General features: G+C 48.0%; 1 protein-coding gene across 2 annotated transcripts; it reads right to left on the bottom strand.

Moving 5' to 3' along the window:
* Window positions 1-2,054: 2,054 nt before the first annotated feature.
* On the bottom strand, window positions 2,055-13,426 carry ANKS3 (ankyrin repeat and sterile alpha motif domain containing 3). Of its 2 annotated transcripts, none has more exons than XM_009572880.1 (15): window positions 13,257-13,426; window positions 12,707-12,905; window positions 12,378-12,499; window positions 11,552-11,633; window positions 10,733-10,868; window positions 10,262-10,420; window positions 8,983-9,108; window positions 7,912-8,027; window positions 6,859-7,026; window positions 6,201-6,325; window positions 5,793-5,934; window positions 5,021-5,193; window positions 3,627-3,742; window positions 2,651-2,734; window positions 2,055-2,137 (listed from the first exon to the last, which is right to left on the bottom strand). In XM_009572880.1, exons 1-15 carry the CDS (start codon window positions 13,424-13,426, stop codon window positions 2,055-2,057), a joined length of 2,001 nt encoding a protein of 666 aa, XP_009571175.1. The 2 variants fall into 2 exon arrangements, with proteins under 2 accessions (XP_009571175.1, XP_009571176.1); XM_009572881.1 differs by having other exon boundaries at window positions 3,657-3,742.
* Window positions 13,427-13,662: the final 236 nt, after the last annotated feature.

Here is a 13,662-nt window from a genome sequence, read left to right as displayed (position 1 = left end):
ATCTCCTGCAGCCTTGTCCCACTGCCTGCTACACAGCTAGCACCAGATGCCCATGTGCATACACCCATGCCATTTGCTAAAGATGAAAAAATAGTGTGCCATGTTAAGTTTAAGAGTTAAACATGAGTAGAAAGCAGCACCCCACAGCTGAGCACACTGCCAAGCACATACGAGCTGCCAGCAGGGCAGGTTCACATCAGAGCAGGCCGTACCTGCCTCGGTGCCCCAGGACTGTCCCCTGGAAGCACAGATACACAGTTCAGTGGGACAGTCAAACCAGATGTTACCTTTACCAAGTGCAGACTAGCTTTCAAGCCTGCCTAAATGGTCCCAGGCAGCTCATCAGAAGGGGTGTCTAGCTCAAAGGATGGAGCCAGAATGAATTTTTGTATTTTGGCATCTGTGATCAAGGTCCAAAAAATTAAAATCAGAAGGAACACATAGTTTCTTCCCCTTCCCAGCAAAGAGAAGAACACTTCCAGACTCATTGAGGCCATCACTCACAGACTTCAGGTTTTGTTTGGTTTTTCTTCCCCCCACAGGACTCAGCAATACACAGGAACAGAGAGTTACTGGAAACCATTTTACATCAACGTATCTGTCACCAGAGCCCTTGTGGCTGCTCACCCAGCTCCAAGAGATGGAGCGGTCTCTCTGGGGACGCAGCCTCTTCCTGCACCATTTGTCTGCCCTTTGAAAACACTCACACCACCAACACAAGAATGCCTTGGCAGAACTATTTCCAAACACTAAAGCCTGGAAACCAAAGGCAGGCAGTGGTTGAGGACCAAAGCTTTGCACCACAGCTACATCTGGGATGTGATTTCTTTTGCCCATCTCCCACGCGGGACAGATCCATCCCTCAGTGCTTGTTCTGCCTGCCTTGGCACTCTGCTGCCTGCCAGAGGCACAGGAGACTGAACAGTCTCAAGCTCTTCCTTCTCTCTCATGTCCTTCCAGGGGAACATCTGCCTTGCAACCACTGTCAGCGCTGGGATCTTGGCACTGACAAAACAGACTGAGAGTCTCTGCCATAAAGCATTTACCACAAAACCGAGTTCTTTGGGGCTGAATAACATGATCACAAACAGCCCCTGAGGAGGCCAAGAATCTGAACCGAACCAGGGTGGGCTGGTTGGAGGGAGAGGTTTTGAAGCACAGATTTGGGATGGCAGTAGGGCAGACATTCCCGCTAGAGATTAGGGCTGCATGAGTTTCACTGCAGCTCAATAAGCCAAACATTACAAACCCTACTCATTTTCCCCATCCACAACAAACTTGCCTTCCTTATTGCCTCAGATACATTTTCTGGGTCAGCTCCTGAGCAACCCACATGGCATAGAAGGGGCCAGGACAAGTGTCAGAGGCCTTGGGGAGGATAGGATGTGGAAAAGGGTAATTGATTGCTATGGGTAACTGTCAACTTTCTAACACCACACAGCCCTGAATGACAAGGGCTGCAGGAAGCTTAAGGCAGGTAAACCTTTTGGGCCCAGTGCTTCTCCTCTTAACTTAACCTTTTGGTATGAACAACAATGATCCTGGGAAACCAGACAACAGTCAGGCCCAAACAGCTGCTGGGTTGTTGTCTTCTGCTGTCCCTCGTTCTCCCAGGCACGTTCTCTGATGGCTGAGACCTCCTTCCACGCATCTACCAGCTGCTGTGGCACTCTCAGCAGAGCTGCGGTGCTGCCAGCACAGCCCTCGCGCTCATTCTCCCAGGCACACTCAGCTTCCGGGTGGAACAGTCACCCGACGTCAGTACTCCTGCAACCACCAGGAGGGAAAAAGGGGGAAAAAAAAAAAAAAAAAAAAGAGGACAGTCACCCTTTCAGTGGGGCACAGGGACAAGGGGACTACTAAGGATTTTCCAAAGGGAAAACCAACCAGAGGGCACATAAGGACTAGTTGGAATAGGGCCTCAGCGTGCAGGCTAAGAGCAAGCACTGGGCGCAAGCAGCAGATGGCTGTTACTTGCTGCGAGGAATGATGCCCCCCCTCAATGCCACAACCCTCTGCGGCTGTCATTAGTTTCCACTCACCCTCCTGCTTTGTTATGGCTCTAACCAGCTCTGCCCGCTCTGCCCTGGGGCTTGGAGCCTTTGGAGGTTTTGAGTCACAGTCTGCAGAGATTTTCCTGAGGATAAACCAAAAGGAAAAATCAGTGTTAGCAATAGGCCAGCAAGCGGTAAAGACCAGGCTGCAATCTGCATTCAGCCACTGTTTTCCTGCCTCCATGCTGCCTTCTCCCCTGCAGCTTCCTGCCCTGAAAACAGGAGTCTCTCTACTCTCTGACTGCCTGTTGCTGGGATAAATTCCTGTGGTCAGGAGAACAGGACACAGGCTTTGGAAACCACTTCACAAGCAGCTCTGACCATTGAGCAGGAGAGATGCAGTGGGGGCACATACCCCCTTCTCTCAGCCTGGACCTGTCAGCAGAGGTTGAGGCAGAGCCCAAGATCTGCACTGAGATTAAGTGCAAGAAAATGCCAGCAGCAACTTCAGAGCCTGGAGACTTCCCTGAATGAGCGGGGATTTGTTAGGTCCCTCCAACCATTTGGCCACTGCCAAATCACCAAAAACCATGGCTGCATGCCTTCCCTCCAGCACAACAGTCACTTCATGTGGCCAGAGTCCTCCCCCACCTTACCCATTTCTCCCACACACTCCTCTAGGACAGCTGACAGCTCAGGCAAGCTCAGAGACTTCAAGGAAGGTGGCCATCCTTCCAGCACTGCAAGAAAGAGGAACCACACATTTAATCAATCTGCATGCTCTCTGTGACAGAGCAGAGACAAGGATTTGGTGTTGCTGTGAAGCATCCACACACAAAGAGGCTCCAGTTAGGGGTTCTGAGTCACATGGGAAGAGAGCTGGAACTGCTTGTGACAAACTGAGGGGTTTTTCTGGCAATTCTACCAGAATTCTACTTGGGATTTTTTTTTTTTTTAATACTGGCTGGGTCATATATTAAGAGAATCTCAAAGAGATGAAACGTAGCGGACAGAAATCAACAGGATCTCTACTTGTCTCACTTTTAAAACACAAGCAGCAAAAAGCACATCTCAAAGCGTGTCATGGGCAGCAGGATCATTTGCTAATTCCTTGTGATAAGGAACTGGTGGGCCAAGCCTGCTCAGCCACGTACAGCAGTTTGCCCCACGGCAAACAGCACAATCCCCCAGACTGGGTTAGGGAACCGACCACGGCTTCCGATACAGACCTTGCTCTAGCGCACAGTGCAGTAACAGACCTGAGGTGCCCACACGCTGCAGCGTAGGAAGGGGAAGCCACAGGCCCGTGAAGAAGAGCTGCCACTGGCTGCCTGTTCTACAGCTTTGCATTTTTAGCCACAAACACCTGCCAAACCCCAAAACTTCCCACTTGCTAAGAATCAGAAGTTGCTGTGAAACTCTGCTGCAGTTAAAGCCCTGAGTGCTTTAAATGCTTTTCCTGAGCAAGAGTTTTTACATTAAATTTAGGGGTTTGGCTGCTCATCTGTTTCCAACTCACTTCTAACTTCACCCTTTTGGCAATGAAAGACAAGCATGCAGCTTGCTCTGGGGTGCCCTGCTGTTTACCCACCCCTTGCACCCACTTGTGTAGTTTGATAAGCTCTTTCTCACCCGGACGCTCACCAGGCCGCCTGCTCTCACCGGTTCCCAGCTGCACCTTTGTGTCCAGCACTCTGCTGACTGCCTGCTCTTGGGTTAGCCGGGAGGACAGCTCTGCTTGACAGGATCTGCCAAACAAGACAAAGCCCATCAGAAGTGCACAGGGACACTTCTTGGAACAACATGCCGGTCTGTGCACTCCTACGTCCTGCAAGTACCTGCTTGGGGTGCCGAGGGACCGCATCTAACGCCCTGGGTTACAAACTGCTCCTTGTTCCTTCCCAGGAAGAGGAAGACGTGCCCCAGACAAAGCTCAGGGCGCTCTCCACTGTGCCCCATCTCCACAGCAATCTCTGCCCCTGTCCACAGAGGAGCTGCGGGGGGAGAAGAGAAGGAGGGGGCGGGGTGAGCAGGAGAAAGCCCAAGCCAGGGGCTGCTCCTGGTTTATGAGAATCAAGCCTGATCCAAGGTTTCCAATGGGCAAATGAAGCTATCTCAGGACAGGCATCAGGTTAAAGCAAGAGAGGCACACAAAGTTCTCTGGCTAACATCATCACACCATCAGTCAAACAGTGTATCCTCAGAGCATGGCAGGGCCCTTCTACCAGCCTCAGCTCCTCAGTCAGGGGGAAAAGACAAAGTGCTCTGCCCCTCGCAGCTGGGAGTATTGCTCTGCTGTCCTCCTGGAAGCCAATCCCAGCTCACCCTGGCTTGGTAGTGAGCAGGCCCCATTCCCTGTTGGGCCAGGAACTATAGCAGTAGAAGTAATGTCACCTTCAAGGACATGTCTGTTCTATCAGTGGACAGAACAGGGCCCATGACAGGAGTCCAACTGGGGCGGGGAGAAAAGCACCACAAAGGCAACAAAAGATATATTAGGAGGTGGGGGAAGACAGAACTCAAAGGCAGTGGTGTGAATGAACAGGGCAGGTTTTTCTGTTAGGTGTCAGAGTTGCAAGAAAAGTATTCTTCCCTAGTCAGGGCAAGACATTGCAAGTCCTTTGATATGGTTTGCAAGTTAAAAACTCTTTCCTGCATTCACCCCATCACCAAGTTATACCCTGGTCTATATACTGGGTCTCATGTAAGCACAAAGCACCTAGCCTCTTGGTTCCAAAGGAGCTGAGTGCCTTCACCTTCTAGTTGAAACAGGAGCACTCAGCACCTCTAAAAAGTCAGGCAATTTATAGCTCATGCATCTAATTAAGGCTTCACATCTGCTCACATGGCTGTGGCTTTCCACTAGAGAAAGTCAGGCAGGATCCAAAATGGGTTCAGATGCCTGGTGAGCTCTCCTGCCTTACCCTAAACATCACCTGTAAGACTGCCAGTATGACCTCTGATCTCTGTACAGCCCAAATCCCACTTCCCAGTAGCCTCAGTGCCATTTCCTGGGAATTACTTACTTGATCTGATCTAGTAGAGCTCCAGCATCCTTGGTGATAGCCTGCACCTCTCTGAGCTGGCACTGGATAGCATTCCAGGTCTCATCCCGCTCCATCAAACAGCTCTCAGCTACTGCACGCAGCTTCTGCTCCTGGCACACCTGGCCCTTCATCACCTCCACCTCTTCACACCTCTACAGCAGAGCAGAACGGAGGATTAGGCTGGGAGTCCTGCACATCACTCTCATATGTGCCTGCTCTGACACATCCCTGGAGTCCCTGCTATTTTAATGACTTAGGCAGCCAGAAGGTTCCTGCAGAAGTGCTCCCAACCCAGTGGGAAAGGAAGCTGGATAAGGCTTGTACACTGAGTACAGTTTCTCTCCACACCAAGACCAGACCCATAGTTACAACTCCCCCTTCCTCTCCATTTGCAAAGATACTCAGTGGGCCCAATTTCCCAAAGCAATAGAAGTCTGTTCACTAATGGCTGCACAATTTCACCATAAAAATGACGCTACTGAAAAAGAATAGGTATTCAATTCCTCCCACTCCCTCGTTTAGTTCTCAGGTGGATGGGAAACAGAGACCTAAAGGCTTCACAAGCATGGAGCACAGGTGATGAGTGGATAAATTGCACTTATGGTGTTACCTGATCTACTTGACACCAAGCGCGTCCACTGAAAGTTATGTCTTTTCCTTTACCCCAGGCCATTAGAGGCACAACATAAAAATACGGCTACTGATCACCTATTGCAGTAAGGCATTGAGCAGCTCATGGCAGACTTCTTACCTTGTGCAGCTGAATGGCCAATTCCTGCATCTCAGCCTCCAGCCGATCTGCATAGGCCAGCTCCAGGGCATCACTGGGCGGCCGAGCGTTGCTGTGCCATCGGGCAATGGCAGAAGTCATCTTCCTCTTGGGTCCAAACAGACTGGTGGGAGAATGGCAAACTGTCAGGGACCAAACACTGCACCATCTGTCCTAGGCCCAATGGGATGCCATGAGGACCTCTGCAGTCTCCTGGTTCCTCCAAGGCACCTCCAAACACAGGAGCCTGTTGCAGCCAAGAACTAGGGGATATCAAAATTGTGTGGGAGACAGCCAGAACAGAAAAGCACTCACTAGCTAAACTTTCCTGACCAGGTTGTGTGCATGATTTGTAAGGTGAAAGATGAGAATTACATTACAGACACTCACGTGATGCCTATTTCCTTCAGATCACTCTCTGTGAGGGTCAGGAAGATCCGGAGGTCGACATCTTGCTCTTCAAACACTTGCAGATACTTCAGGCATCCAATCTGCTCAAGGAATGTTGCCAGGTCCTGCAGCCCATCCAAAACAAACTTATTTATACCCTTACAAACAAAAGCATTGCCATGCCTCTTCATCATAAACATCTGCTTCCTCATGTTGCTGTTATGCCTTCCTGGGTTCTAGCAGCAATCGTGACTTCCCTGGTTAACTGCCCTTCTCCGTAGTCACACAACACAACAGGACTGGCCTGTCTGCTGCAGCCATTGCCTCTTGTAACAAATGCGGAGAAGAAAGACACACCAACATCTACCCTAGCTCCCACCACAGACGTGTTTGGTAGCACACTCATGGGCCTGAGGGCCTAGAATACCCCTCCAAGCAACAGCAACACCGAAGCAGACAGTTCTTAGTACAACAAATTGCTGTTTCACAAGCATTTAAGTTTGGGCAGAGAGTTGGAATCAAAGGTGTTTTGGTGACAACTTCCCTTTTATCTGAGAAGGCCAAGAAAGCAGCTTAGGCAACCTTGAAAAAGCCTCCCAAGCTTGATACAGTGACATGGTCTGCATTACTTCAGAGACAAATTTCTGTGCATAGTTACCTGGGGGCCTGTATAGGCAGGGGGCTCAGGAAGGATTAGGTGCTGACTAGAGCCCCCAGCTTTCCCTGGGCAGTGGGACCACTGGCTATCACTGTTGCTGTAGCGATTCTTGATCTTAAAGCTCTTGGCTTGTTTCCGACTAGGGGGACTGTTTGCATGGTCAGAATCCTGAAGAAGAAAGAAGAAACCACAAAATGTAAAGGTCAAGAATGATCATGCAAAGGCGCCAGGATCACTACAGCTAACAAGTGCAGACTCCTTCAGGTCCCAAGCTCTAAATCCAGGTAGTGGTCCACAAACACAGGCAACAAAGACTAACAAAGGCCTTATTAGGAAGGGCTGAGTCAAGTCACTCCCAAGATGACAGCCTGGTACCATGGAATGGTATCAGGCTCTCGCAGTCCCAGCTTAGGAAGCAACATGCCAGAGCAAGCCAGAGCAAAGCGCAACGCTAAATCCTCCCTGAACCAATACAACGCACTGAGATTCCACCTGTAAGAAGCTCCTCAAGATAGAGGACTTTTGCTCACGTTCAGCTGTATCGCCCTTCTGCGCATCAGCCCCACAGCTGTGTCATGAACCACGCGAGCTGTGACTTGAACCACTGAGTAACCTCCAACCTCTTCCCCTTTCTGTACTTCAGAAATGCCAATACAGCACTGCTGGGCTTCTCTAAATCTTACCATACTGCCTGCTATCTTGCGAAGCTCAAGGACTGACCCAGCTCTAGCAAGTCACATCCCTTCTTGACCACCACCTAGCTAGAAGTCTGCAAAGAGTTCAGAAGCAGGAGAGAACTTAAAAATTACTGACTAGCCATCAAAAATCTGTTCTAGAGCGAATGTGCTCTGAGAGTTGGGTACTAGCCAGAGATCAAATAAGCCAATCCATAATCTTCAAATATGGGAATTGGTTTTCTTGTCCCTGTAATACTACCTTTCCTCACCCAGCCTGGTACTACAGCCTCCTGTGGAGGCAGCGTCATAGCAGGCTGTGGAAGGGTGATGGCACTGGCCAAGCTGAAGGCAGAGAAAGGAAAATTGAAAACCCCACCTCATTGCTTTCCAAGGAGCCTTCACTGCTGACCCCCAGGGCTTTGGTCAGGCATTCACTGCTGCTGCTGCTGCTCCTGACAGTTGCCAAGTTGTTGGTGAAGAAAACGTTATCCTCTGGAAAGAAATATGAAAAAAAATAAGTCTGAGGTTCAACTTCCTTACACTCGGTGCTGTTTTTGCTACACAGTTACCAGCAAAACCTGCTGGAGGTGTAAAGGAAGGAGAAACCCAGAGCAAGGCTTCATATGCAGCACTCACAACACAAGACGATTCTGAGACAGAAATATCATGTCTGATCCCAGGCGCTAATCTTTCTCCAAGTCTGTTTAGTACCACAGAGAGCAGGAAGGCTGGTTGTGTGTGTTTCTGCAAGGCTCTTGGTTATGGGGTGGAAAAGTGAGTTATTACTACAAAGCCTCCACTCCCATTAGTAAAGCTCAGGAAAGGCCTTTCCGTGAGCCCAGAGCCAACGCAGAGCCACATTATCCTTTATTAATTTAGGAACTGCCCATAGATCCTTCCTTTGTGCTGCGTCACAGAATGGTGAGGTTGGAAGGGACCACTGGAGGTCATCCTGTCCAAACCCCTGCTCAAGCAGGGTCACCTACAGCAGGTTGCCCAGGACCGTGTCCAGGAGCATCTCCAAAGATGGAGACTCCACAACCTCTGACATCCTGCCCCAGTGTGCAATCACCCTCACAGTAAAAAAAAGGAAAAACCACCAAACCAAACCAAAAAAAAAACCCAAACACATTTCCTCATGTTCAGAGGGAACCTCCTGTCTTCCAGTTTGTGCCCATTGCTTCTTGTCCTGTCACTGGACACCACTGAAAACAGCCTTGCTATGTCTTCTTTACACCCTCCCTTCAGATTATTTGTACAAATTGATGAGATCCCCACTGAGCTTTCTCTTCTGTAGGCTAAACCATCCCAGCTCTCTCAGCCTTTCCTCATGAGAAATACTCCAATCCTCAACATCTTAGTGGGAAAGGAACATGCAAGCCAAGCGGTTGGTCTCACATCCAGGTGTGCACTGCAAGCCAGACTATTTTCTGAGACGGTGACTTACCCCTGCTGCTACTGCTCTCCACATCCTGCTCGTTAATTGGAGAGGTAACATCCCGGTTCCGGATATCGTCTGCTTCACAGCTACCATCATCATTGAAGGTAACATAGCCCTGAGGAGGAACCTGCTCTGTGTGCAAAAGGAAGGGAGAACCAGTAAAGATTAGGCTGCAAGTTACCAGGGAGGATCCAGCAGGAAAAGCAACCACTCAGGGATTTGAAAATAATCAAAAGAAGAGACTGTCTTCTCAACTAGCAGGTTCCATTCTAAGAAGCACACAGAAAAACTGAAAAATGCATACGTCTACAGCCTCCCTCATACAAACACACATCAGCTGTATTGATTTAGATGGCTGTATTGAAAAAAAGTCAGAGGAAATAGTCTCATAGCAGAGGCACACCTTAAACAGCAGCTTTCAGCATTTCCTCTCCTCTTCATACCCAAATTATCAAAGGGGAAAACCATCTGCTTAAGAGAGCAAGGTGCCAGCTATGTACCATCCCCAGCCAAGCACACGCTGTATGGCCAACCCCTCTGCATCTCTGTTAAAACACTAGTAGCGTCCCACCATTGTTTCAGAAGCTGACAGTATCATTTCAATACAGCCACTGCCTGTGGGATAGTATGTATCCGTATGAAGAGAATGAACCAAACTTTGCACATGCTTTTAAGTCCATATTCTTGGCTATTCTAGACAACTAGGTAATCAGCCTGAGAAATACCTCTGGCTATGACACACGCACAAGAAAACAAAACTCATACCACTGCATCCAGGGGTTGATGTCTGAACTGGGATGATCTTTCCCTTGGCCTATTGCAAGGGTTTTATTATCTCATTTTTAGTAGTATTTCAAGCATCGGAGAAGACAAAACTGACAGGTCAAGGAGCAGCAAGTTCACTTTCACGATCAATGATTTCGTGGCCTGTGTGACCACTTCCTCTGCCATCAGCATGAAAAGGGTTCTCAAACTTTTGAGCCTGTCTCAAAAAGGGAAGCTGGACTGTTCTCAAGAGTCAAGCGAACAGTAATTGAGGTAAGAGCAGCGTTTGTTCCACAGAAATGTTCCACTCATCAATATCCAGCCCTGACAAGAGAGCTCAAGGGTTTTCTTTTTAAACCAGAGATTGGATAGTTTTGTACGATGGTGTTCGCTATCTTTGTTCCTGTACAAGCCACACATGAATCCCAAATCAAAAGAAAAAAAACTTTAGCACAGAAATAGCTCCAAAGCATTTGAGAGACCTCAAAGGACTCTCAATTAGGCTTCTAACTATTCTCACCATAGCGAGACTGCTTCTTTCCCCCGATTCCAACTGCTGTTATCTTAGCCAAAGCCTGGGGCCCATCATGGATGCTGGGACCCTTGGTCCTACGAACAGGTCTCTGTCTCTGGGGAGTAGAACATGATTCATCTGAGGAACTCAGCTCTTCATATTTTCCTGTAGTTCAAACAAAGATTGTTAGCAGCATAGTAATTCACTTACCTACTTTATTTGCTACTGGTCCTATAAATGCAGTGGAAAATAAAAAGGAAATGTTAAAAGAGGAAGGGTGAAACAGTTTGACTAGGTCAGAAAAGGGCCAGCAGACAAAAAAATTGTTGGATCCATGCCTCTTCCATCCTCAGAAATGCTGGCATTTCCAGGACAGACCAGCTAGTACTACCCCATACACATAGTAACATACTTTCAAAATACCAAGCACCTCTCTTCAGGTTCTATCTTAAAATGAACAAGCTAAAACACTGTTACCTGGACCCCTGCAGAAGACCTTGGGCACTGGGGCTGCATGCATATCTATCAGCCCCACAATCTTCGTATGTCCGTACTTCATGGCCAGTGTCCGTGCTGTGGCTCCAGTGTTATCTCTGACATCTGCCTTCACTCCCTATAGAAAAAAAACATGTTTAAAATGTACATAGCAGAGGGCACTATATACAAACATTCAAGGGAGCCAAAGAATTGTCTTAGTTCCTCCAAGCCCATCAGAAATACAGGCTCACTTTTATAGACAATTCAAGCTCCACTAATACCTTGTTGCCTTTCTAGTTATCCACAGTCTCTCCAATCCCTGAATATCAAGTAGCCCAGGTACATGGCTCTTGTGCATTGCCATGGGGAACTAGTTTGTTTTATCTGAAAAGTGTTTTGCATTGCTGCCTCCTTCTGGAAGTAAGCTGGTCCAGCTAAATGGGATATTAAAAACTAATTGTTTAGTATCAAGAGACATGCACATTCATAAGCTTTTGGAGGTAGAAGGTGCCCACCAGCCCACTATAAACAATATGGAGATTACTGCATTATCTGTTTTCTAATTCAGTCGTTATTCAGTTAAATCTGGACAGTTAGACCTCACTCCTATTTGAGCAAGGCCAGTGTAAAATCAGAGTACTAGCCTTCAGAAAGCAGATACTTTGAGAACAGTCCTGGAAGTCTGGGACTTCAGAGGTGACTGTCATCAAGGATCAAACACAACACTGTAAAAAGTCTGGTGTCAAGCTTGTGGTTCTTCCTGTCTAAGGGCTGGAACCACAGATTTTCAGCTTTACAGAGCACTGTCTAGAAACTTACGTGATTGAGAAGATACTGAACAATTATCTCATGGCCAGAAGCAGCTGCTTCCATCAGAGGTGTATATCCATACACAGGCTCCCTAGAGAGAGAATAAACACGCACACATGGACTAGAATAATCAAAGCTGAAATATGCTGCAGTCTTTGCCATACCCTAATAGGGCATCTCTAGCTTCTACCCTCAGCTGATCACAAACTGTACCACGTACTAGCTGTTCTACTGCACTCTGGTCTATCTCACTAAAGCTCCCAGTGGAGATTCAGTAAGTGTTACTCTATTGGCCACACAGCAACAGATTACTCTTCCAGTTGCAGATGTGCCTTTCAGTAGCAAAATCAGTTTTGGAGGAGCTAACAAAGCAAGAACCTCTTGTTGACCTCAGGCAATTCAATATGCATAAATGTACAGGCAGTTCCCAAGGCACAGGAATGCACTGCACACTTCAAAAAAAAAACCAAAACAAACTGAACTCCAAGTACCCATAAAATTCAATAGAAAGACTTGCAAAGTGCACTTTCAGTTCAGAAGGCGTTGCACCTGCTCGCTTTCAGAGTTTAGCCCATAACTAAACAAGTAGTAAATCTAATTTCTCTTGATCTTAGTTAAATAAACAGTGGCACATAGGCTTCACTGTTCAGTTTGCAGGTCACCTGTCCTTGTATTAGCTAATAGTGTGTGCCATACTTCCTAAGGTACAGGAGGAAAGACAAAAGCAGGCATCTTCTCCTTGTCCGTGTTTGAATGTGTTCATAAGCCAACTGCTGCTTCCATATCTGAAATAAGAGATATCTTTTGAGAAATGAAACGACAGATTCCTCCTTACTTGCAGTTGGCATTTGCCCCATTGTCCAGTAAGAACTTGACCATCTGCTGATGTCCAGCGCTGGTGCAGTGAAATAAGGCAGTCCAACCATGAATGTCCTTCATCTCCAGCTCTGCGCCTTGCTTCAAGAGAACAGAGAATGTTCTTTACTGCACCCCCTCTGCTGGGTCTCTTAGCCACTGCCCCTCTGCGCTGTGATACCAAGAGAGTTTAAATCCCTGTCAGGAAGCTGAACTCGCAACAGAACACAAATTGCACACTTTGGTTGCCACTGGTGGAGTATTTAAACCACATAGTGTGGCTTTACCTATTTATTATGGGATACACACCTGTAGAAGAAAGTAAGCAACACTTTCATTTCCACAGCTGGAGGCCAGCATGAGCGGCGTCTGCCCTTCCGGTGTTGGGATGTTCACATTCACCCCCGCTTCCAGCAGCAGGTGCACAATGGTGTCGTGGCCAATGTAGGAGGCATACATCAGTGGAGTCCAGCCACCACAATTCCTCTTATTTAAATCCAGATCTCCACTAAATAACAGAGAAAAGAATTCAGCTGAACTACTGTCCTGGAGCTGTAGATCACAGTAGGTTCCTGCAGCCTCTTGCTACCATCACTGTATTGAAAGAAGGCTGAAAAAAATTCTAGCACTGAAGCCCGCATGGCAATTCCCACCAGCTCGAGAACAACTTCCACCGAATCACTAAGTAGATAATTTTTATCAGCAGACTTTTCCCTTGAAACTTTGTGCTTAAGAACACTTGCGGAGTTCCAGTGATGTGCCCCCGTTGCAATGTTAGACTGACTATATAGCAGCCAGTGAAAAAACATAACTGGCAGTAAGTAACCATAGACTCGTGCCCTCCCCCGCCCCTCCTTACCGCTGAATACACTCCTGCACCACTTCATACTGGCCAACGGAGGAGGCCGTATGCAAGTCCAGGGGAACGTCCAGCTCTTCCTGACAGAGCATCTGGCCGACCCCATGCCACATGGAAAGACTGCGGCTGAGCAGCTCCGACTCACTGGCTTCATCACTCAGCTCCGACATCCCGCCCTGAGTAACCAAAGCAAAGCAGAACTTTTAGCTGCTGATCGCCATTTTCTACAGAATACGGCATCAGCCATTGGCACTACAGCTCCAAGGTGCCATGGGCTTGGAAGGTGAGGCCATCTCAGAGCTGTAGTGTTTCAAATTCCTACCTCTACGTTCGCCTCCGTAGCCTGAAGCAATAAGACTTGCTGAGGAGTTTTTGCTGGCAATTCTTTCTTGCTGCAGTGGACTCT

Source organism: Fulmarus glacialis, unplaced genomic scaffold, assembly GCF_000690835.1.
Source record: "Fulmarus glacialis isolate BGI_N327 unplaced genomic scaffold, ASM69083v1 scaffold9532, whole genome shotgun sequence".
NCBI lineage: Eukaryota > Metazoa > Chordata > Aves > Procellariiformes > Procellariidae > Fulmarus > Fulmarus glacialis.
This window is presented reverse-complemented; position numbering and strand designations above follow the sequence as displayed.